The following is a 20,393-nucleotide window of genomic DNA, read 5'->3' on the forward strand; positions in this document are numbered from 1 at the left end:
AATGTATCACCAGTTTATGCAGAAATCTAGTTATTTTGAAAAAGTTCACATACTTTTTCTTGCCACTGTAGATCATCACGCACATTCCAACTCATGTCATTAAATCAAGGTTGTTTGGTATGTTTCAGTGTGATCATATTTGTGCAAGAATACACTGTACAAAAAAGCAGGAAGCCACTGGCACCACTAAATGTTTATTAGGGAAAGGTGCAATCTTCCCAATTTTACATTTTCAACCTCTTAGCACTGTACACAAATATAGCACAAACTGTGATTTTCTCACATTTGCACGTACATGGATGTAACTACAAATCTTAAGTGTCCAAATTAAAAAACAAAGCAACTGTAATATGGCAACTACTGTCGAATAATAAAACATTCAACTTACATAATACAAATAAATAAAAAAACATGTGACCATATTTGTATATTAACACTTTGTTCTTAACATTTGAAAAAGTGCTTTCTTAAATTCACTGTAATTTTAATGCCCTGATTTCTACAGGTAAATTATTCCAGCCAGTTAAACAACCCTACCTTGTCACAACACAACTGATTGGCTTAAACAGATTAAGAAGGAAATAAATTCCACAAAGTAACTTAACAAGGCACACCTGTTAATTGAAATGCATTCCAGGTGACTACTTCATGAAGCTGGTTGAGAGAATGCCAAGAGTGCAAAGCTGTCATCAAGGCAAAGGGTAGCTACTTTGCAGAATCTCAAATATAAAATATATTTTGATTTGATTAACACTATTTTGGTTACTACATGATTCCATGTGTTATTTCATAGTTTTGATGTCTTCACTATTATTCTACAATGTAGAAAATAGTAAAAAGAAAGAAACCCTGGAATGAGTAGGTGTGAACATTTTTGGCTGGTAATGTATAAACAAGGAAATGTAAGTTAAAACATTTAAAAATAAATTGGTACCAACATAGATGTCTTCTGTTTGGGAGTGACAGACAATTTAGTGATTAATACGAGGTGCAATGCTGTGTCTTATAATAATCATTTGTGACGACCCTCCCACTCTTGTCTGCCGTATTCTGTCTTTGTTCTTGTTTCCTTATTAGGATGCCGGTGGGCGGAGTTGGGAGGGTCTTCAGCTACATGGGAAACACCTGGGCCAGGTGTCTCCCAGGATAAATAGACCTCTTCCACATTCATGGGGGAGACTCTCTCCATGCAGACACCCTTTGTAGGTTGTGTTGTGGTTCTTGGTGGCCGTTTGTTTGTTTGCTTTGGCACCTTTCATCACCCTGCATTATCACATTCATGCATGCAAAACACTCACTTACACTACTGATTACTGATTACACACACCATTGTATATTATACTTAGTTGCTTTAGGTAATAAATACATATTTTGCTACTCCTTATCTCCACGTTGTCTCCCTTTGTTACGGGCTTTGAGCCGGTTCGTGACAAGTGGGGGTGACAAGTTAAATTCCATTTAACATTTAATTCACAAAGTAAGGTCTTGGTTGTGTTTTGATAGATGTCACCATAATCATGGACAGAAAGCAACAGTTGGGTTACTATGGTCTTTGTAATGGATACAGTAAAACAATTGTTAGATCTGTATAGTAACCCAAGTTATACAGTGCATTCGGGAAATGATTCACTTCACTTATTCCACATTTTTTGATTTAGGTTACAGACTTATTCTAAAATGGATGAAACAAATTTGTTCCACTCATCAATCTACACACAAAGGAAAAACAGGTTTAGACATTTTTGCAAATGTATAAAAAAACAAAAATACCTTATTTACAGAAGTATTCAGACCCTTTGCTATGAGACTCGAAATTGAGCTCAGGTGCATCCTGTTTCAATTGATCATCCTTGAGCTGTTTCTACAACTTGATTGGAGTCCCCCTGTGGTACATTCAATTGATAGGACATTAATTGTAAAAGGAACACACCTGCCTATATAATGTCACACAGTTGACAGTGCATATCAGAGCAAAAACCAAGCCATGAGGTCGAAGAAATTGTCCGTAGAGCTCAGAGACAGGATTGTGTCGAGGCACAGATTTGGGGAAGGGTATCAAAAAATGTCTGCAGCATTGAAGGTCCCCAAGAACACAGTGGCTTCATCATTCTTAAATGGAAGAAGTTTGGAACCACCAAGACTCTTCCTAGAGCTGGTCGCTCGGCCAAACTGAGCAATCAGGAGAAGGGCCTTGGTCAGGGAGGTGACCAAGAACCCGATGGTCACTCTGACAGAGCTCTAGAGTTCCTCTATGGAGATGGGAGAAACTTCCAGGACAACCATCTCTGCAGCACTCCACCAATCAGGCCTTTATAGTCGAGTCATCAGACGGAAGCCACTCCTCAGTATAGGCACTTGACAGCCTGCTTGGAATTTGCCAAAAGGCACCTAAAGGACTCTCAGACCATGAGAAACAAGATTCCCTGGTCTGATGAAACCAAGATTGAACTCTTTGGCCTGAATGCCAAGCGTCACATTTGGAGGAAACCAGGTACCGCTCATCACCTGGCCAATCCCATTCCTACTGTGAAGCATGGGGGTGGCAGCATCATGCTGTGGGGATGTTTTTCAGTGGCAGGGGCTGGGACACTAGTTAGGATTGAGGGAAAGATGTAAAGTACAGAGAGATCCTTGATGAAAACCTGCACCAGAGCGCCTAGGACCTCAGACTGGGACGAAGGTTCACCTTCTAATAGGACAACGACCCTAAGCGCACAACCAAGACAACGCAGGAGTGGCTTCGGGACAAGTCTCTGAATACCCTTGAGGGACCCAGCCAGAGCCCGGACTTGAACCCGATCGAACATCCCTGGAGAGACCTGAAAATAGCTGTGTCACGACGCTCCCCATCCAACCTGACAGAGCTTGAGAGGATCTACAGAGAAGAATGGGAGAAACTCCCCAAATACAGTTGTGCCAAGCTTGTAGCATCATGCCCAAGAAGACTCGAGGCTGTAATCGCCACCAAAGGTGCTTCAATAAAGTACTGAGTAAAGGGTCTGAATACTTATGTAAATTTGATATTTCAGTTCTTTATTGGTAATGCATTTGCAAAAATGTCTAAAAATCTGTTTTTGCTTTGTCATTATGTTTTGATTTTTTGATTTTCTTTAATAAGGCTGTAACAAAATGTGGAAAAAGTCAAGGGGTCTGCATACTTTCTGAATGCACTGTAGTTAATTGTTTTTTTATATAACCAATATGCTTCCATATTAATTTAGAATCTATCCTCAAAATAGTTTACGGATATTAATTAATAAATGAAATTAATCAATATGTCTTAAATTAATCCATTTGGGTGATGCTTTAGGTATTTTAATTTTCCACACGAGGACAACGAGGTCGGGGCCATACATTTTTGGTCCACCTCTTGTCCAATCCAAGGTCATTGTCCCCCCACCATCAGACTGATGCACTTTTGTCTTTTCTAAGTGGCTGCTGGTTGTCAGTCAGGGCACTAAGGAGTGTGGCTCATGTCACAACATTAATTTGCACTATTTCGTCTGGTGTTGGCGACAGATCAAGCCGCTGCATCCTGTCATAAGAGAGAGAAAGTGTTTGGAATTCAACAGAGACGTAATAAGACCCCCTTCCCCACAAGGAAAGACTGGTTGACCAGCCAATCTTACCATTTCCTTCTCCAAAACATTAGTACTCCTAACGCTGCAACCAGCAAGATGGTTACTACCACCCCACCTACACCTAGGATTTCCATTCAATGGGAACAAGAGAAAAACAAAACCATCAGGAGAAAGGACTCAGACTTACTTCCTGTTATACTCCTTCTCTCCCTCCCTGTAATCTGTGTTGTAGCCTACTTACCCGCATATATGGCTGTAGCAGAACTCTTCCCAGTGCTTCCATCTGAGAGTGAGAGAGAGAGAGAGAGACTGCATAAGTAATTAAAAGTCTTGAGTGATTCATGAGTGTGGTAATAATGATCAAAGAATGATGCCAGGAAATGGTTGTAGTGAGTGTGTGGTTAGCATGCCCTTGCCAGGAGAGATCAGTGGGAGTGAAGCCAGCTGGCAGAGGAACACAGGAAGTTTTCTCTAAAGACTAGCATCGTCTAGCACAGCGGTTCCAAAACGAGGGGTCGCGACCCTAAGTGGGGTTACCGGATATAAAAATGGGGTTACAGGAAAATGTTCAATGTGTGGGGAGGCACCAGCACAGAAGCTCACATCAATACATTACATTACATTTTACATTTAAGTCATTTAGCAGACGCTCTTATCCAGAGCGACTTACAATACCTCAGATAACACTGTTAAACAAATAATGTATGTGATTGCTAGCATTCAAGAGGAAACTGAGTGAACGACTCAAACACTTCCCAGCTTATGCTCCAAATTAACGTTAGTTGTGAGAGCAGAGATGCCCATGCATTGACTTTTGTTCGCTATACATGTCGGCCATAACGTTCTGTCTCACGATTACCGAGCATGAAACAGCACAGGGGATGTTCAGTGTGCTGCGTAGCTATAGTGACGAAAAACAGATTCCATGTGATCGAATGGTGGGCTTTGCACAGATGGGGCTCCATCTATGGTGGGAAGGTGGGCAGGCCTCTGCACCCTAGTTATGAATGTCTCCCTCTGCCATATTGACGCATTGTATGATACACTGAGGCAAAAGACCTGAGCACAGAACTCGGGAGATATACTGCAGCAGGTAACTTTGATTGTGAACTACATCAAACCACATCCACTGCGCGCACGCCTGTTCACAAAACTATGTGGAGATATGGGATCAGAGCATGACAATGTTCTACTTCACACCAAGGCTTGGTGGTTATGGAGGGGAGTATTGGAAAGATTTTTCACATTGATGGAGTAACTGTTGTCATTCATAATGGATGTAACAAAAACAGACTTGGTTGAATTTCTGTGTAATGAAAAGAAAATGTGTCTCCTTGCCTATGTAATAGACACATTTGGGAAACTGAACAAACTGAACACAAGCATGCTGGGTGGGGAAATAAAAAAACATTCTACAGATGACTGACCAAATCAGTGAATTCAGAGGAAAGACTTGTAATTGTAGTCTTTCAAAAGCCAACCATGTTTCTAACAGAAAACAGCATCAGTAAGAGAAAGGCCCCAAATAAAAAAGTAACATTGGCTGTTAATAACATTTTAATTCGATTTTTTTTCACATGGTTGTGTAACAGTATAACTTTAGACCGTCCCTCGCGCGAACCAGGGACCCTCTGCACACATCAACAACAGTCACCCACGAAGCATCGTTACCCATTGCTCCACAAAAGCCGCGGCCCTTGCAGAGCAAGGGGAACTACTACTTCAAGGTCTCAGAGCAAGTGACGTCACCGATTGAAACGCTATTTAGCGCGCACCGCTAACTAAGCTAGCCGTTTCACATCCGTTACAGTTGGAGCGTTGAGAATTTTCAGATATCAAAATGGGGTCGTGGGCAAAAATAAGTTTGGGAACCCCTGGTCTAGCATGAACAACAAAGAATAGTACACCAGAATGGACCATTACCAAACATAGATCTTTAAATAAATGCAACAAAAACATATCTGTACTATTCAGTAGAGTGATATACTATGGGACAAGTCTCCTCACCGCCAACTGGATCCTCACTGGAGGCTGGGGTTCTGTTGGAGACACAGTAACTTTCTGATGGAGAAACAGTCTTCGTGGAGACAGAGGTCACCGCACTGGACTTATCCACTGGCACTAATGTAAGGTCATCGATGATGGTGGTTGTCACTGTAACAGTAGTAATGACCTCTTGGTTCTCTGTGACAGGATCCAGGGTTAGGAGGCAAATGTCAGAGCAACAGTTTTAACTGACCTGTCCAACCATACCTCACATTGATCATTAACATACGGAGAGAAGAAAGGCAGCAATTGATGAAAATTTGGAGGGACATACGCAGTATTGGAGATAAAAGTGAACTGGGAGTGGTTGGTCTTGGGCTAATTCTCTCTGTTGGCACTGAGAGGTGCACTATGGGAGATGGAGTCCTCTTGTGGGTTATTGAAGCTGTTGGGGGAGAGAGGATAAAAGAGGTCAGTCATAAGAAATCAATACAGCCAGGGCAGGGATTTACAGTGCCTTCAGAGAGTATTCACACCCCTTGAAATTTTACACATTTTGTTGTGTTACCAGCCTGAATTTAAAATTGATTGAATTAAACATTTGTGTCACTGATCTACACACAACACCCCATAGTATCAAAGTGGAATTATGTTTTAAGAAATGTTTACAAGTGAATTTAAAATGAAAATCTGAAATGTTTTGAATGTTGCTTAGCCACATAAGTTGCATAGACTCACTCTGTGTGCAATAATAGCGTTTAAAAGGTCTAATGCAGCTGTTTTTAGCTTAATATCAAATCATTTCTGGGTACCAATCATTACTGGGTAACTTACTGCGAAATGGTTAAAAAGAAACCAAAATAGCAAAAATTTTGCTAGGACTGTCTGGGAGTGGTCTGAGTCGGAGGGGGAAAGAAAATTTGCTGTTAGTGGCAGAGGTTTGGAACTCTTTCTTATTGGTCTATTAACTAATTTACTGCATGGTGATGTCACCATGTAGGCCAAAACGTCATCCCTCCAAAACAGTTTGAAATTTCAGACGGGCTCTTCAAACAGCTCCTACACTAAAAGAGTATTGACATAATTTTAACAGTATTATTCCAACCTAGCATGGAAATATACAGTACCAGTCAAAAGTTTGGACACACCTACTCATTCAAGGGTTTATCTTTATTTTTACTGTTTTCTACATTGTAGAATGATAGTGAAGATACAAAAATGATGAAATAACACATGGAATCAGGACTACCTGACATGATGACTCCTTGCTGTCCCCAGTCCACCTGGCCATGCTGCTGCTCCAGTTTCAACTTCCACCTGACTGTGCTGCTGCTCCAGTTTCAACTGTTCTGCCTTATTATTATTCGACCATGCTGGTCATTTATGAACATTTGAACATCTTGGCCATGTTCTGTTATAATCTCTACCCGGCACAGCCAGAAGAGGACTGGCCACCCCACATAGCCTGGTTCCTCTCTAGGTTTCTTCCTAGGTTTTGGCCTTTCTAGGGAGTTTTTCCTAGCCACTGTGCTTCTACACCTGCATTGCTTGCTGTTTGGGGTTTTAGGCTGGGTTTCTGTACAGCACTTTGAGATATCAGCTGATGTACGAAGGGCTATATAAATAAATTTGATTTGATTTGATATAGATTAGTAACCAAAAAAGTGTTAAACAAATCAGAATATATTTTATATTTGAGATTCTTCAAAGTAGTCACCCTTTGCCTTGATGACAGCTTTGCACACTCTTGGCATTCTCTCAACCAGCTTCAGGAGGTAGTCACCTGGAATATATTTCAATTAACAGGTGTGCCTTGTTAAAAGTTCATTTGTGGAATTTCTTTACTTCTTAATGCGTTTGAGCCAATCAGTTGTGTTGTGACAAAGTAGGGTTGATAGCCCTATTTGGTAAAAGAACAAGTCCATATTACGGCAAGAACAGCTCAAATAAGCAAAGAGAAATGAAAGTCCATCATTACTTCAAGGCATGAATGTCAGTCAATGCAGAACATTTAAAAAACATTTAAAGTTTTTTCAAGTGCAGTCGCAAAAACCATCAAGCGCAATGATGAATCTGGCTCTCATGAGGACCGCCACAGGAAAGGAAGACCCAGAGTTACCTCTGCTGCAGAGGATAAGTTCATTAAAGTTACCAGCCTCAGAAATTGCAGCCTAAATAAATGCTTCACAGAGTTCAAGTAACAGACACATCTCAACATAAACTGTTCAGAGAAGAACGTGAATAAGGCCTTCATGGTCGAATTGCTGCAAAGAAACCACTACTAAAGGACACCAATAAGAATAAGAGACTTATTTGGGCCAAGAAACACGAGCAATGGACATTAGACCGGTGGAAATCAAATCAAATTTGATATTTTTGGTTCCAACTGCCATGTCTTTGTGAGACGCAAAGTAGGTGATCTCTGCATGTGTGGTTCCCACTGTGAAGCATGGAGGAGGAGGTGTGGGGGTGCTTGGCTGGTGACACTGTCAGTGATTTATTTAGAATTCAAGGCACACTTAACCAGCATGGCTACCACAGCATTCTGCAGCGATACACCATCCCATCCAGTTTGTGCCTAGTGGGACTATCATTTGTTTTTCAACAGGACAATGACCCAAAACATACCTCCAGGCTGTGTAAGGGCTATTTGACCAAGAAGAGAGTGATGGAGTGCTGCATGAGATGACTTGGCCTCCACAATCACCCGACCGCAACCCAATTGTGATGGTTTAGGATGAGTTGGACCACAGAGTGAAGGAAAAGCAGCCAACAAGTGCTCAGCATATGTGGGAACTCCTTCAAGACTTTTGCAAATACATTCCAAGTGAAGCTCGTTGAGAGAATGCCAAGAGTGTGCAAAGCTGTCATCAAGGCAAACAGTGGCTACTTTGCAGAATCTCAAATATAACATATATTTTGATTTGTTTAACACTTTTTTTGGTTACTACATGACTCCATATGTGTTATTTCATAGTTTTGATGTCTTCACTATTATTCTACAATGTAGAAAATAGTAAAAAATAAAGAAAAATCGTTGAATGAGTATGGGTGTCCAAACCTTTGACTGGTACAGTTTATATATTATCATTTTTTCCACTTAGACATTAAGGAGTATGTTGTGTAGATTGTTGACAAAAAATGACATTTAAATCCATTTTAATTCCACTTTGTAACACAACAAAATGTGAAAAAAAGTCAAAGGGTGCGAATACTTTCTGAAGGCACTGGAGGTCCCAGCCCAAGTTTTTTTTAAACACCTGCACACAGTGTGGGGTTGGACACAGAAACAGCTCAAAGCACAGAGAGAATCACATCGTGTACTCAGACAGTTGATAACTACAATCTGATCAATGTCAGTGGACCCTTTCCCTTAGGTCGGCATTTCCCTAACCAAGGAGTGCACATTTTGGTTTTTCCCCTAGCACTACACAGCTGATTCAAATAATCAACTAATCCTCACGTGTTGAATCAGCTGTGTAGTGTTAGGGCAAAACCCAAAACGTGTAACCCTTGGGCTCCCGAGGACCGAGTTTGGGAAACGCTGCCTTAGGTCCATTGGCAATGTACAGAATGTTCCATACAATGTATCTTTACATAAACTGTGTCATACAGATCACGTACCCAAAAGGATAGGAGAGAACGTGAAAGTTGTGGTGATGACAAGAAGAGGAAAGTAGAGAGGATATGACTAATGTAGACTCAAGCGCGTTTGTCACGGTGGTCAGTTATTTTTAGTCTATGGTATTAAAATAAATCTGCACCCTTTCCCCTATGGTACTTTCCATTTTACTTTCAAACTTGTACTTTTTTTTTTTTTTAACTGCCTTATGTTCAAACCATACAGGAACGTTATGGAAATGTTGTACAGCTACTAAAGTGTATTTAGATGGTTTCACCCTACGTCTATGAGGTTAACAGAACACAAGTCCCATGCTAACCAATTGGCTAATTTCCCAGATATCAGAGATAATGATTCTCTCTCTCTGTCTCTCTCTGTCCCTCCCCAATTGGTAATTGGTCCTGTCCCATCGCTGAAACTCCGTGCGGACTCGGGAGAGGCGAAGGTCGAGAGCCGTGCGTCCACAACCCAGCCAAGCCGCACTGCTTCTTGACAAAATGCCCGCTTAACCCGGAAGCCAGCCGCACCAATGTGTCGGAGGAAACACCATACACCTGGCGACTGTGCCAGGGTGCACTGCGCCACAGGAGTCGCTAGTGCGCGAAGGGACAGGAACATCCCTGCCGGCCAAACCCTCTCCTAACCCGATCGACGTTGGGCCAATTGTGTGCCGCCCCATGGGTCTCCCGGTTGGCTGCGACAGAGCCAGGATCTCTAGTGGCACAGCTAGCACTGCCTTAGACAACTTCGCAACTCTGGAGGCTCTCTACTGACAATTTAACCCAGTGTTTAACCCAAAAGGCTCAGACTTTTCTGTTTCCCTCTATGCGGGCTGGCACCCGTGTCTCCGGTGGACCTGCTCTGACTTGGAGCCAAGGCAAGGGCCTGGGTACTTTTCAGCTGTCATTTTATTTTTACATTCAACCTTTATTTAACTATGCAAGTCAGTTAAGAACAAATTCTTATTTACAATGACGGCCTACCCCGGCCAATGCTGTACCAATTGTGCGCCACGCTATGGGACTCCCAATCCCGGCCCGGATGTGATACAGCCTGGATTCAAACCAGGGATTGTAGTGACGCCTCTTGCACTGAGACGCAGTGCCTTAGACTGCTGCGCCACTCGGGAGCATTTACATAACAATGGATAACCGTGACATTAACACTGGTGACACCCTGGTGTGGGAGTAAGTCTAGATGGAAAAGTACCAATAAGGAACTGAGAACAACTCTATAGAGTTTTTATCTGCACTGTTTCTCTTTCACAGCCTGAAAACTAAACTAAAACGAGAGAGCTGCTGGCTTTAATCTCACTGATCTCCCCTGACATGAAACTCACTACAACCATTTCCTGCCATCCCGCTTTGGCAATTATTAACAACATTCAGGAATGTCTCTTCTTCTCTCTCTGGCAGACAGGCAGGCAGGCAGGCAGGCATGCAGACAGGCAATACTCACGTAATATCGTAGTTGGAATAGATGGGTCGGCTGGAATAAGCATGAAAGAATCAGCCAGAAAATGCACACATTTGTTCCAAATATCTAGTCTCATACCTGCTTTTTATATGTAAATTATATGCATTACAGATGTAGTCTATAGTTATTGCATAATTGGAATACCTGATCTTATAGGTGTGGCTTGTCTGTCTTAATGTGTCATAGGTGGGTAGCGCATCTACTTACGAATGCATATCAGTGTTGGGCCTTCCCACTGAAGAACCTGATTAATTCGTTTGCACTTGATGCGACTGGAGGTCCCCGCCATCCTCACATAGCCATCCACACACTGGTAGTGTACAGAGTAGTTTTCTTGATAACTATCCAACTTTTTCAAGGGCTTGGTGAGCTCACACTGAGGCAGGGGTGGGCACACGTCTGAGGGGTGATGAGAAGGTGACTAAGTAAATAAGGTGTGTTCCCATAATACTGGGGTGGATCCAAAGTTTTTAAAAAAGAATTGTGCTAGGACTGTCTGGGAGTTGTCTGAGTGGGGAGGAAAGGGCATCTAAGCAGTGCACGAACCACAATGTGGCTCAATCCACCAGAGCGGAGGGACCTATTGGGAGGGATATGTAATCTGAAAATTAGCTGTTATTGGCAGAGAGGTTTCAAACTCTCTTTGTTATTGGTCAACTAATTTATACCATCCGGTGATGTCACCAGGCCAAAACTCCTAATCAGCACATTTTACATGGATGAAGGTCCTGTGTAGATTGTATTTTCAACCAACAACTATTACATCACACATTAGTTTCTTCAGTTGTTGCATAATATAATATATAATAGAGAAATAAAATGCATTTTGACTGCAACGGGCCTTTAACAATGTTCGCCATTGCTCATGGTCTCTCTGGAAGGTTAGTAGAAAACATAGCAAGAGAGGAAAGATATGTTTGAGTAGTGTTTTAAGGACAATATAAGCAAGACAATGGGTGTGAATAGGGTTGCAAAGGGTCGGAAACTTTGCGGTAAATATCCGGAAATCTTCCGCAAATTTTCCATGGGAAGTTAAGCCCGGGAATTTGGTGAATTTTGCTTAAATTCATCAAAAAAAGTTAGCTTATAACAGTGAACCTTTTTTTGTGGGATACACAGAAGACAATTCTAAGTCTTGTGGTATATTATGGTTAAACTATCCCCTATTCAATGGAATTGCACAGAGCATTCTTCCATCACATGTACAAGATCTTGCACACTAATGAGATGCTATTGAGCCCACACTACTACACTGTCTAAGCCAAGGAATACATGCTTTCTGGTAAGTTTTGATTACAATACTGGGTGGGGTGAATATATTTTATATGACATACATGTTTTTTTGTTAACTAGTAAATAGTAGCCTACAGCAAAGTTTGTTTAAATCATTTCTAACTATTTCCTCTAGTTAGTCTTTGCTACCATGTGGGTTTTAGCTTGCTTCAGCCTGCTATCTGGAGTGTTAATTCACCTGTTTCCATACATGTTTCATTTTAAAACATGTATCTTACAAAGGAGTTGTTTAATCTGCTTAACTATTTATCTGTACATTGAATTGTATTGGTTTGGTTTTTTTTTCTCATTTTTTTCTAATCTTTACAGGAAAATGCCACAGGCACTATCTGATATGTGGAGAAATTTCACTGCTGCTAGTGTAGAAGGACAAGCTGTGTACATTTGCCAATACTGTGCCAAATCATATGTGAAGAATGCAACAAAGATGCAAAATCATCTGGCCAAGTGCATAAAGTTCCCTCAGCGCTCACAACAAGCAACCTCTGACAAAAGTCCTTCTACTTCTATTCGAGGTGAAAATTATGAATCAGACACCTTATTCGATAGCAACAGCTCATTGTCCTCCTGGAATCAGAAGTTTTTTGACTCAATGGAGGAACGTAGTCAGAGAAATGCTGATGGATGTCTTGCTCGAGCTGTGTACGCAACTGGTTCACCTCTGATGCTCACAGGCAATGTGTATTGGAAGAGATTTCTGAATGTTCTTCACCCAGCATACACCCCTCTAACCAGACATGCTTTATCTAGTAATTTGCTGGATACAGAGTTCAACAGAGTTCATGTGAATGTCAAGCAAATCATGGAGAAAGCAGACTGTTTCGCAATCATCTCTGATGGGTGGCCCAAATGTTTGTGGGCAAGGAATAATTAACAACATCATCTCCACCCCTCAACCAGTATTCTACAAGAGCACAGACAAGGGACAACAGACACACCGGTCTCTTCATTGCAGATGAGCTGAAGGCAGTCATCAATGACCTTGGAACACAGAAGGTATTTGCACTGGTGACAGACAATTCTGTGAACATGAAGGCTGCGTGGTCTAAAGTGGAGGAGTCCCACCCTCACATCACACCCATTGGCTGTGCTGCTTATGCATTGAATATGCTCCTCAAGGACATCATGGCACTGAAAACAATATATACACTCTACAAGAGAGCCAAGGAAATGGTTAGGTATGTGACGGGTCATCAAGTTATAGCAGCAATCTACCTCACCAAGCAAAGTGAGAAGAATAAGAGCACCACATTGAACCTGCCCAGCAACACCCGTTGGGGTGGTGTTGTCATCATGTTTGACAGTCTCCTGGAGGGGAAGGAGTCTCTCCAAGAAATGGCCATATCACAGTCTGCCGATATGGACAGCCCCATCAAGAGGATCCTTCTGGATGATGTATTTTGGGCGAGAGTGGTAAGCAGCCTGAAACTCTTGAAACCTATAGCAGTAGCCATTGCACGGATTGAGGGAGACAATGCTTTCCTGTCTGATATTCAGACTCTGCTGCAGATGTAAAGAAGAAATCTGTACTGCCCTGCCCACTTCATTGTTGCTCTAAGCAGAGGAAACTGCAGTTCTGAAATACGTCAAAAGCGTGAAGACTTCTGCCTGAAACCCATACATGCCGCAGCAAATACGTTGGACGCCAAGTATGCTGGCAAGAGCATCCTGTCTGGTGCAGAGATCAACAAGGACTCTGGTGTCATCACTATCGTGTCTCGCCCCCTTGGCTTGGATGAGGGGAAGGTTCTTGGCAGTCTGGCGAAGTACACTTCCAAGCAAGGTCTTTGTGATGGAGATGCAATATGGCAGTCGTGCCAACATATCTCATCAGCCACCTGGTGGAAGGGACTTTGTGGATCTGAGGCTCTTTCCCTTGTTGCCTCCATCATCTTCCAAATCCCACCAACATCAGCCGCCTCAGAGCGCAACTGGTCCTGGTTTAGGAGCACACACACCAAAGCATGCAAAAGGTTGACCAATACAAGGGTTGAAAAATTGGTGGCCATCCGGTCAAATCTGAGGCTTTTTGAGCCTGACAACGAGCCATCCTCAACAAGGTTGGAAAGTGACAGTGAAGATGAGGCCTCAGAGTCTGATGTTCAGGAGGTGGACATTGAGGAGGTCATTGAGGAGGTCCGGGGAGAAGACATGGAAGCCTGAGGGGAAGACAACTAAAGCTTTAGTTTCTAGACTATCATTTTACAGATGTATGTTGAAAACGTTTTTGGGAGATGCGATGGATCATTGGGGATCATTCAATATTCCCTTTCTTTTGTTGTTCAGTGAAATCATCCCATGTGAAGAGTCAACTTATTTAATTAAAGTTTAATTCGTAACTAAATAGTTTAAAAAAAAAAAAATTGGAAGGATTTAATCATTTGCAATTAAGTCTACTTATGATATGGTCAAAAGTTTATGTCCATATGATATGGTAAATATATCCAATGCAAAAAACATCTACATTTTAATGATATTAATTTGCATATATTTCCATTAATTCCCATATATTCCTGTTAATTCCCATATATTCCCACGGAAAGTTTCCACCTCTGAATTAGGGTCGGGCAATATGGCAAAAATAGTATATCACGGTATTTGACATTTTTACGGTATGACGGTATTTTATGTTTTTTAATAATAAAAGTTCAATATTTGCTTTATGAGTAGTGTGTGACCCTAGGGTGGCGACACATACATTCTAAGTGATTTCAATGGGTCTTTCTCCATTCTGATTGTTTTATACTGTTCAATTCAACTTCAACCCCCCACAAAATCTGCATTTCAGATAATTTCTACTCTGCGACGTAGGGCTACACAATATGGGCAAGCAATCTGGGCCTTGTTTTTAACCAAATGTTGCAATTTAGAGCAAAACACTTATGTCAACTGTTGGAATCATGGAAATAGAATGTCTATTCTAATTATTTAGTTAGAATATAATAGTGGGCACTTTTAATACTGTGTTGTTTGACATGACAACTAATGAAAATGCCAAGGAGTTATTGCGGTAGGGTAGGCTCTAAAGTGTTTATATGCCTTTTCTAAGGGACCATATAATCTTTGGCTACATTGAATGTTTTCTCTTAGATACTTACTTCATGTAGCCAAGACATTCTTGCTTTGTGTTTACCTATTTAATTTAGAAGACACTGTTGCACAAACAACACGCTGATTTAGGTCAACACCATCACTGGTATTCTCAGGCTGTATGGCTAATTACGCTTGCTCTTACTCAGTGCATTTATTAGCATTAGCAGCTAACAAGATTTAGGAACAACTAGCTGTTTGCAGATTAAGAAACACAAGCTAATAGTGTAATTATAGAATGCTAGTAGATTTATATTAAGAAACAAAGGGACAATTGCATCGTTGTCATCAACATGTGTTGCATGTGCTGTATTGACCATGCAGACTGAACGCAAGTGTCTCGTGGTCGAGGAACAACAAATGCACTCCTTGAGTGACACGAGCTGGGGCTAGGTCTGTGTGGGAAGCGGCATGGAGAGAGAGAGGAAATGGGTGTTACACACTGCGTATTACATTTAACAAACCAAACATTCAAAAACCGTTATAGAAGGTAAAGTAAAAACCCAAACCGGTCCGTGCATCAATATCGCAAAAAACGGTATACCACCCTGCCCTACTCTGGATATTCCCCAAAATGTGCAACCATAGGTGTGAAAATGTTTAACTGTTACATTTCAGAGAGCCTTCATTGGGTTGGCCCACAGATGTGGCAGGTCCCTGTCATGTTAAATAGTGTCCACTGCCACATTGTGTTCAACCCCTGTTTCACAATGGGCTAAAACAGGGTCACACATGGTGTTTTTGGGTCATCTTAAAAATCTTCATGGCATCAAAAGTATACACCTCACACACACATGGGTATTGGTGCAAATTGAAGAAGACACCTGTACCATGTCAGATATTGAGTTGAAATGCAGTCTGAGTTTACATCCCAATATTACACTAATATACAACACAGAAGCTCAAAACATTAAAAAGAACCTAGTTTGTTTTTGAGGTGTACATGAAGAGTACTATTCAACGATGCTCTGTTGGTCAATATTTCCCTTCGGTGAATACCTATCATCTTGTCAACAAGCAAATATATTATACCAATCTGTCTGTATAGGCTTTTATCCATAACAAGTCCCAGGCATCAAATCTTCTGTTTCTGTAGTAATGAAGCCCCTTAATGTGCAAGTATACCCCCTAATCTGTCACAGGGCCTTACCCCGAATCCACTCCTTAATGCTGTGTGCCAAGCAGAGAGGAATCAGGTCTCATTTACAGTCTTTGGTAGGACTCACCCGGGAATTGAACTCCCAACCTTCCAAACTCAGGTTGGGAGGCTGCTGAGGTGGTTTTACATTTAAAAAATCTCTCCAACATGTATTTTAAAAATACATATATTTCTATAACTTATATAAAATGATTTCTTATGGCCAAAATTACATTCTTTGATTATAGACAATTTCATGTTTTTATGAGTGTTTGAGTTTAGGTCCATAACTGGCCTCTTTCGGCTTAGACTGCTTTCAGCATTTCTCAAACAGGGACCGGTGATTAGGCCCTCTTCCTCTGGGGACCATTTGGGTAAAGAATAATTGCCCATTGCTTTTTAAAATTAAAAACACATTTTTCTTTACTAACACATAGGCTATGATTGATTTAAGATAGTAATAACATGGACAATCATGTAACGATTTTCATTGGTGGAAGAAGGTGAAGAGGACCAAAGTGCAGCGTGGTACGTGTCCATAATACTTTTAATCCAGAATGAATACACAAACAAAAACAACAAAACGATAAACAAACAGTTCTGACAGGTGCAACAAAAACGAACCAGAAAATAATCACCCACAACTCAAAACGGGAAAACAGGCTACCTAAGTGTGGCTCTCAATCAGAGACAACGATAGACAGCTGCCTCTGATTGAGAACCATACCAGGCCAAACACATAAAAAAAAAGTATCTGAAACAAATGTGTAAAAATAATTTGATGAAACTGCACTAAATAACACACAAACACACTGAGTGTACAAAACATTATTGAGTTGCACCCCCTTTTGCCCTCAGAACAGCCTGAATTCGTGGGGCATAAAATCAACAAGGTGTCAAAAATGCTGGGAAACCCAGCAGCGTTGTAGTTATTGACACACTAAAACCGGTGCACCTGGCACCTACTACCATACCCTGTTCAAAGGCACTTAAATATTTTGTCTTGCACACATACACAATCCATGTCTCAATTGACTCAAGATTTTAAAATCCTTATTTAACCCGTCTCCTCCCCTTCATCTACACGGATGGAAGTGGATTTAACAAGTGTCATCAATAAAGGATCATAGCTTTCACCTGGATTCACCTGGTCAGTCTATAACATGGTTCCATGTAGAACCCTTTCACCAGAGGGTACTACATGGAACCAAAAGGTGTTTTACCTGGAACCAAAAACGGTTATCCTATGGGGACAGTCGAATAACCCTTTTTTCAAAGAGTGTATGAGAGAATGATAGTTCTACCTGGAACCAAAAATGTTTATTTTAGGTTCTAGATAACACCTTTTAAGAGTGTTGTTCAATCTATGCAGATGGCAGCAGTGAGTAGCATCCTCAACAACACACACAGACACACCAAATAACCATTAATGAATAAATAACAGAAAGAAAAAAACATATGCTTATTATTCCGTGTGAAATAAATGAATAAATAGTAAGTAAGGGATAAAACACAGACGTTCTGTACATTACCTTGGAATTATACAACGAGTGGGTCTAATCCTGTATGCCAATTGGTTAAAACCACATTCTAGCCGGTGTCTATTCCACCTACTAAATCTATGACATTGAATTTACTCTGTTCCATCTGACTGCGCAATCCACTGTCTCATCAGCTCAGCCGGGCAATGTATACTGATCAAAAATATAAACGCAACATGTAAAGTGTCCCATGTTTCATGAGCTGAAATAAAAGATCCAAGAAATATTTCATACGCACAAAAAGCTTATTTCTCTCAAATGTTGTGCACAAATTTGTTTACATCCCTGTTGGTGATCATTTCTCCTTTGCCAAGATAATCCATCCACCTGACAGGTGTGGAATATCAAGAAGCTGATTAAACAGCATGATCATTTCACAGGTGCACCTTGTGCTTAGGACAATAAAAGGCCACTCTAAAATGTGCAGTTTTGTCATACAACAGAATGCCTGCAATTTTTTGAGGGAGTGTGCAATTGGTATTTTGACTGCTGGAATGTCCACCAGAGCTGTTGCCAGATAATTGAATATTAGTTTCTCTACCATTAGCCTCCTCCAATCTCATTTTAGAGAATTTGGCAGTAAATCCAAACAGCCTCACAACTGCAAGACACGTGTAATCATGCTAGCCCCTCACATCCAGCTTCTTGGTATCTTGGTATCTTCTTGGTATCTTCTTCTTGGAACCCGTGGTATGATCTGAGGCCGCTATTTTTGTTCAGTCTTTACACTAGATCTACACTGTAAAAAGCATCTAGACATTATCTCCCATTTCTTTTAGACTAGCATTTAGTTAAATGTTATTTCTAACGGTAAATGTGTGCTTATAGTATTGTTTTATTTGGTAACTGTGGTATAAGTGGGCTAAACAGCGTAAACAAACGCAAAATACTACAAGTGGCTGTTATTCTGACAGCAGAGCCGGGGCGTGACTTTGTAGCCGTAGCTAGTTGGCTAGCTAGCAGTAAGCAAGGGATTCGAACGTTGCCACTGAGCATGGCAACCGAACATAAAGAACGAACGACTGGGTCGCTTATTTAGCTAAGATAAATGAACGACTGGGTCGCTTATTTAGCTAGATAAATGGTTTGCTGCCAGCAAACCTGCTTATATGACAAATTAATTTAAAAAAATAACCGTTTCTGAAAACAGCTGGTCAAACTAGAAACATGGGAGGATGAATATCGAACTAGCAACCAAAATATAAGAAAGTTGGAATTCGCTTATAAACAAAAATCCACAGGTAAATGTTTTATTTGGCAACTGTACTATAAGCGGGATAAACAAAGCCGTTCTGTAAAATACATTGGAAAAATGAATTCTGCACATGGACGAAGTGTATCCCTTACTATACATAATTGTAACAGACAAAATGTACTGACCTCGCCTTACAATATTGAGTCGACACACTTTGATGATAAAAAGGAGGGAAAGGAGACACAGCCGCATGACACTTGAGCCTGCTATTCCAATGTTTAAATAAAGGAGTGTCTATAAAGTATCTTTGGTGATGAACTGAGCCACAGGAAAATAATATGCATCTCCGAACTTTTGAAGTGGTATGTGGATAACGCCGGAAACCTTTCATCCAAATGTGTTGCTGCCACACTGGCACTTTCACTTTCATTCTCAATCATTCAGGTCTACTGCTGTAACCTGGACTCAGGGGTAGAAGTAACATCGTAAATGTAAATCCTCTTTATTAAAATTAGTATGATAGTTCTGCATGATGGGATTTGAACACACAACATTTGGATTGCTAGACGTGTTGGTTGGATTCCAATATACAATCATTGATTCCAATTGTAAGACTATGTCATAGATTTTTATAACTAACCAACGATAGACCACAGCCTGCCGTTTCTGATGTGAACAAATTAGTCATAGTGGGCAGAACAAGCAAGGAGGACGGCAGAGCCAAGCACGAGCTAGCGAGATCCTATTTGCGCGTTCTAGCATATATTTGTGTATATCCGTTAGGGAACGCCTACTCTGTGAAGTGTGCCTGAGCAATAACTCAATTCGCCCTTGCACTCCTTCTAAACAACGGAATTTCTTAGACTTTGGCAAAGGGTAACAGAAAACTATATTGAAATCAAATATTTAATCGGTGAGAAAATGTGCAGAATGTCAGCCAAAATCCATCTCTCTCCATCTTCTCCTACTGTCAGCCTTCTTGCCATCACCATATTTGGTAGTGAGCGGAAACGCTAACCGGATGCTTCACAATTATACATCCGGATAAATATCTGGCTCATTGTTCTATGTGACTATTTCATATCCTTTGAGGTCCGCACACGGTCAACGCTTGTATAAAAGTTGTCATCTAGCTCCATCTAGTGGTCGTTTGATTTTTGTTTGTTTTTGATTTTTGTTTTCCAGTTGTGGTCATTCGAACGCTAGGTGGAAAAAAGATAGTGTTTGATGAGACCACAGGGCCTCACTTACACCCTAGGTATCTGACTAACTATGTATGCCAGCAGCATACCACTGCTGGCTTGCTTCTGAAGCTAAGCAGGCGTGGTCCTGGTCAGTCCCTGGATGGGAGACCAGATGCTGCTGGAAGTGGTGTTGGAGAGCCAGTAGGAGGCACTCTTTCCTCTGGTCTAAAAAATATACCAATGCCCCAGGGATGTGATTGGGGACACTTCCCTGTGTAGGGTGCTGT

At 41.2% G+C, this 20,393-nt stretch overlaps 1 protein-coding gene across 2 annotated transcripts; it reads right to left on the reverse strand.

The window, feature by feature from the left end:
• Nucleotides 1-181: 181 nt before the first annotated feature.
• On the reverse strand, nucleotides 182-19,324 carry LOC115119427 (interleukin-15 receptor subunit alpha-like). 2 transcript variants are annotated; one of them, XM_029648212.2, is made up of 8 exons: nucleotides 19,108-19,324; nucleotides 10,873-11,064; nucleotides 10,648-10,677; nucleotides 5,902-6,012; nucleotides 5,589-5,765; nucleotides 3,823-3,864; nucleotides 3,630-3,702; nucleotides 182-3,535 (listed from the first exon to the last, which is right to left on the reverse strand). In XM_029648212.2, the coding sequence occupies exons 1-8, from the start codon at nucleotides 19,172-19,174 to the stop codon at nucleotides 3,472-3,474; spliced, it is 756 nt and encodes a 251-aa protein (XP_029504072.1). In that variant the 5' UTR covers nucleotides 19,175-19,324; the 3' UTR covers nucleotides 182-3,471. The 2 variants fall into 2 exon arrangements, with proteins under 2 accessions (XP_029504072.1, XP_029504073.1); XM_029648213.2 differs by lacking the exon at nucleotides 10,648-10,677.
• Between the last annotated feature and the right edge of the window lie 1,069 nt (nucleotides 19,325-20,393).

Source organism: Oncorhynchus nerka, linkage group LG23 (assembly GCF_034236695.1).
Source record: "Oncorhynchus nerka isolate Pitt River linkage group LG23, Oner_Uvic_2.0, whole genome shotgun sequence".
Classification (NCBI taxonomy): domain Eukaryota; kingdom Metazoa; phylum Chordata; class Actinopteri; order Salmoniformes; family Salmonidae; genus Oncorhynchus; species Oncorhynchus nerka.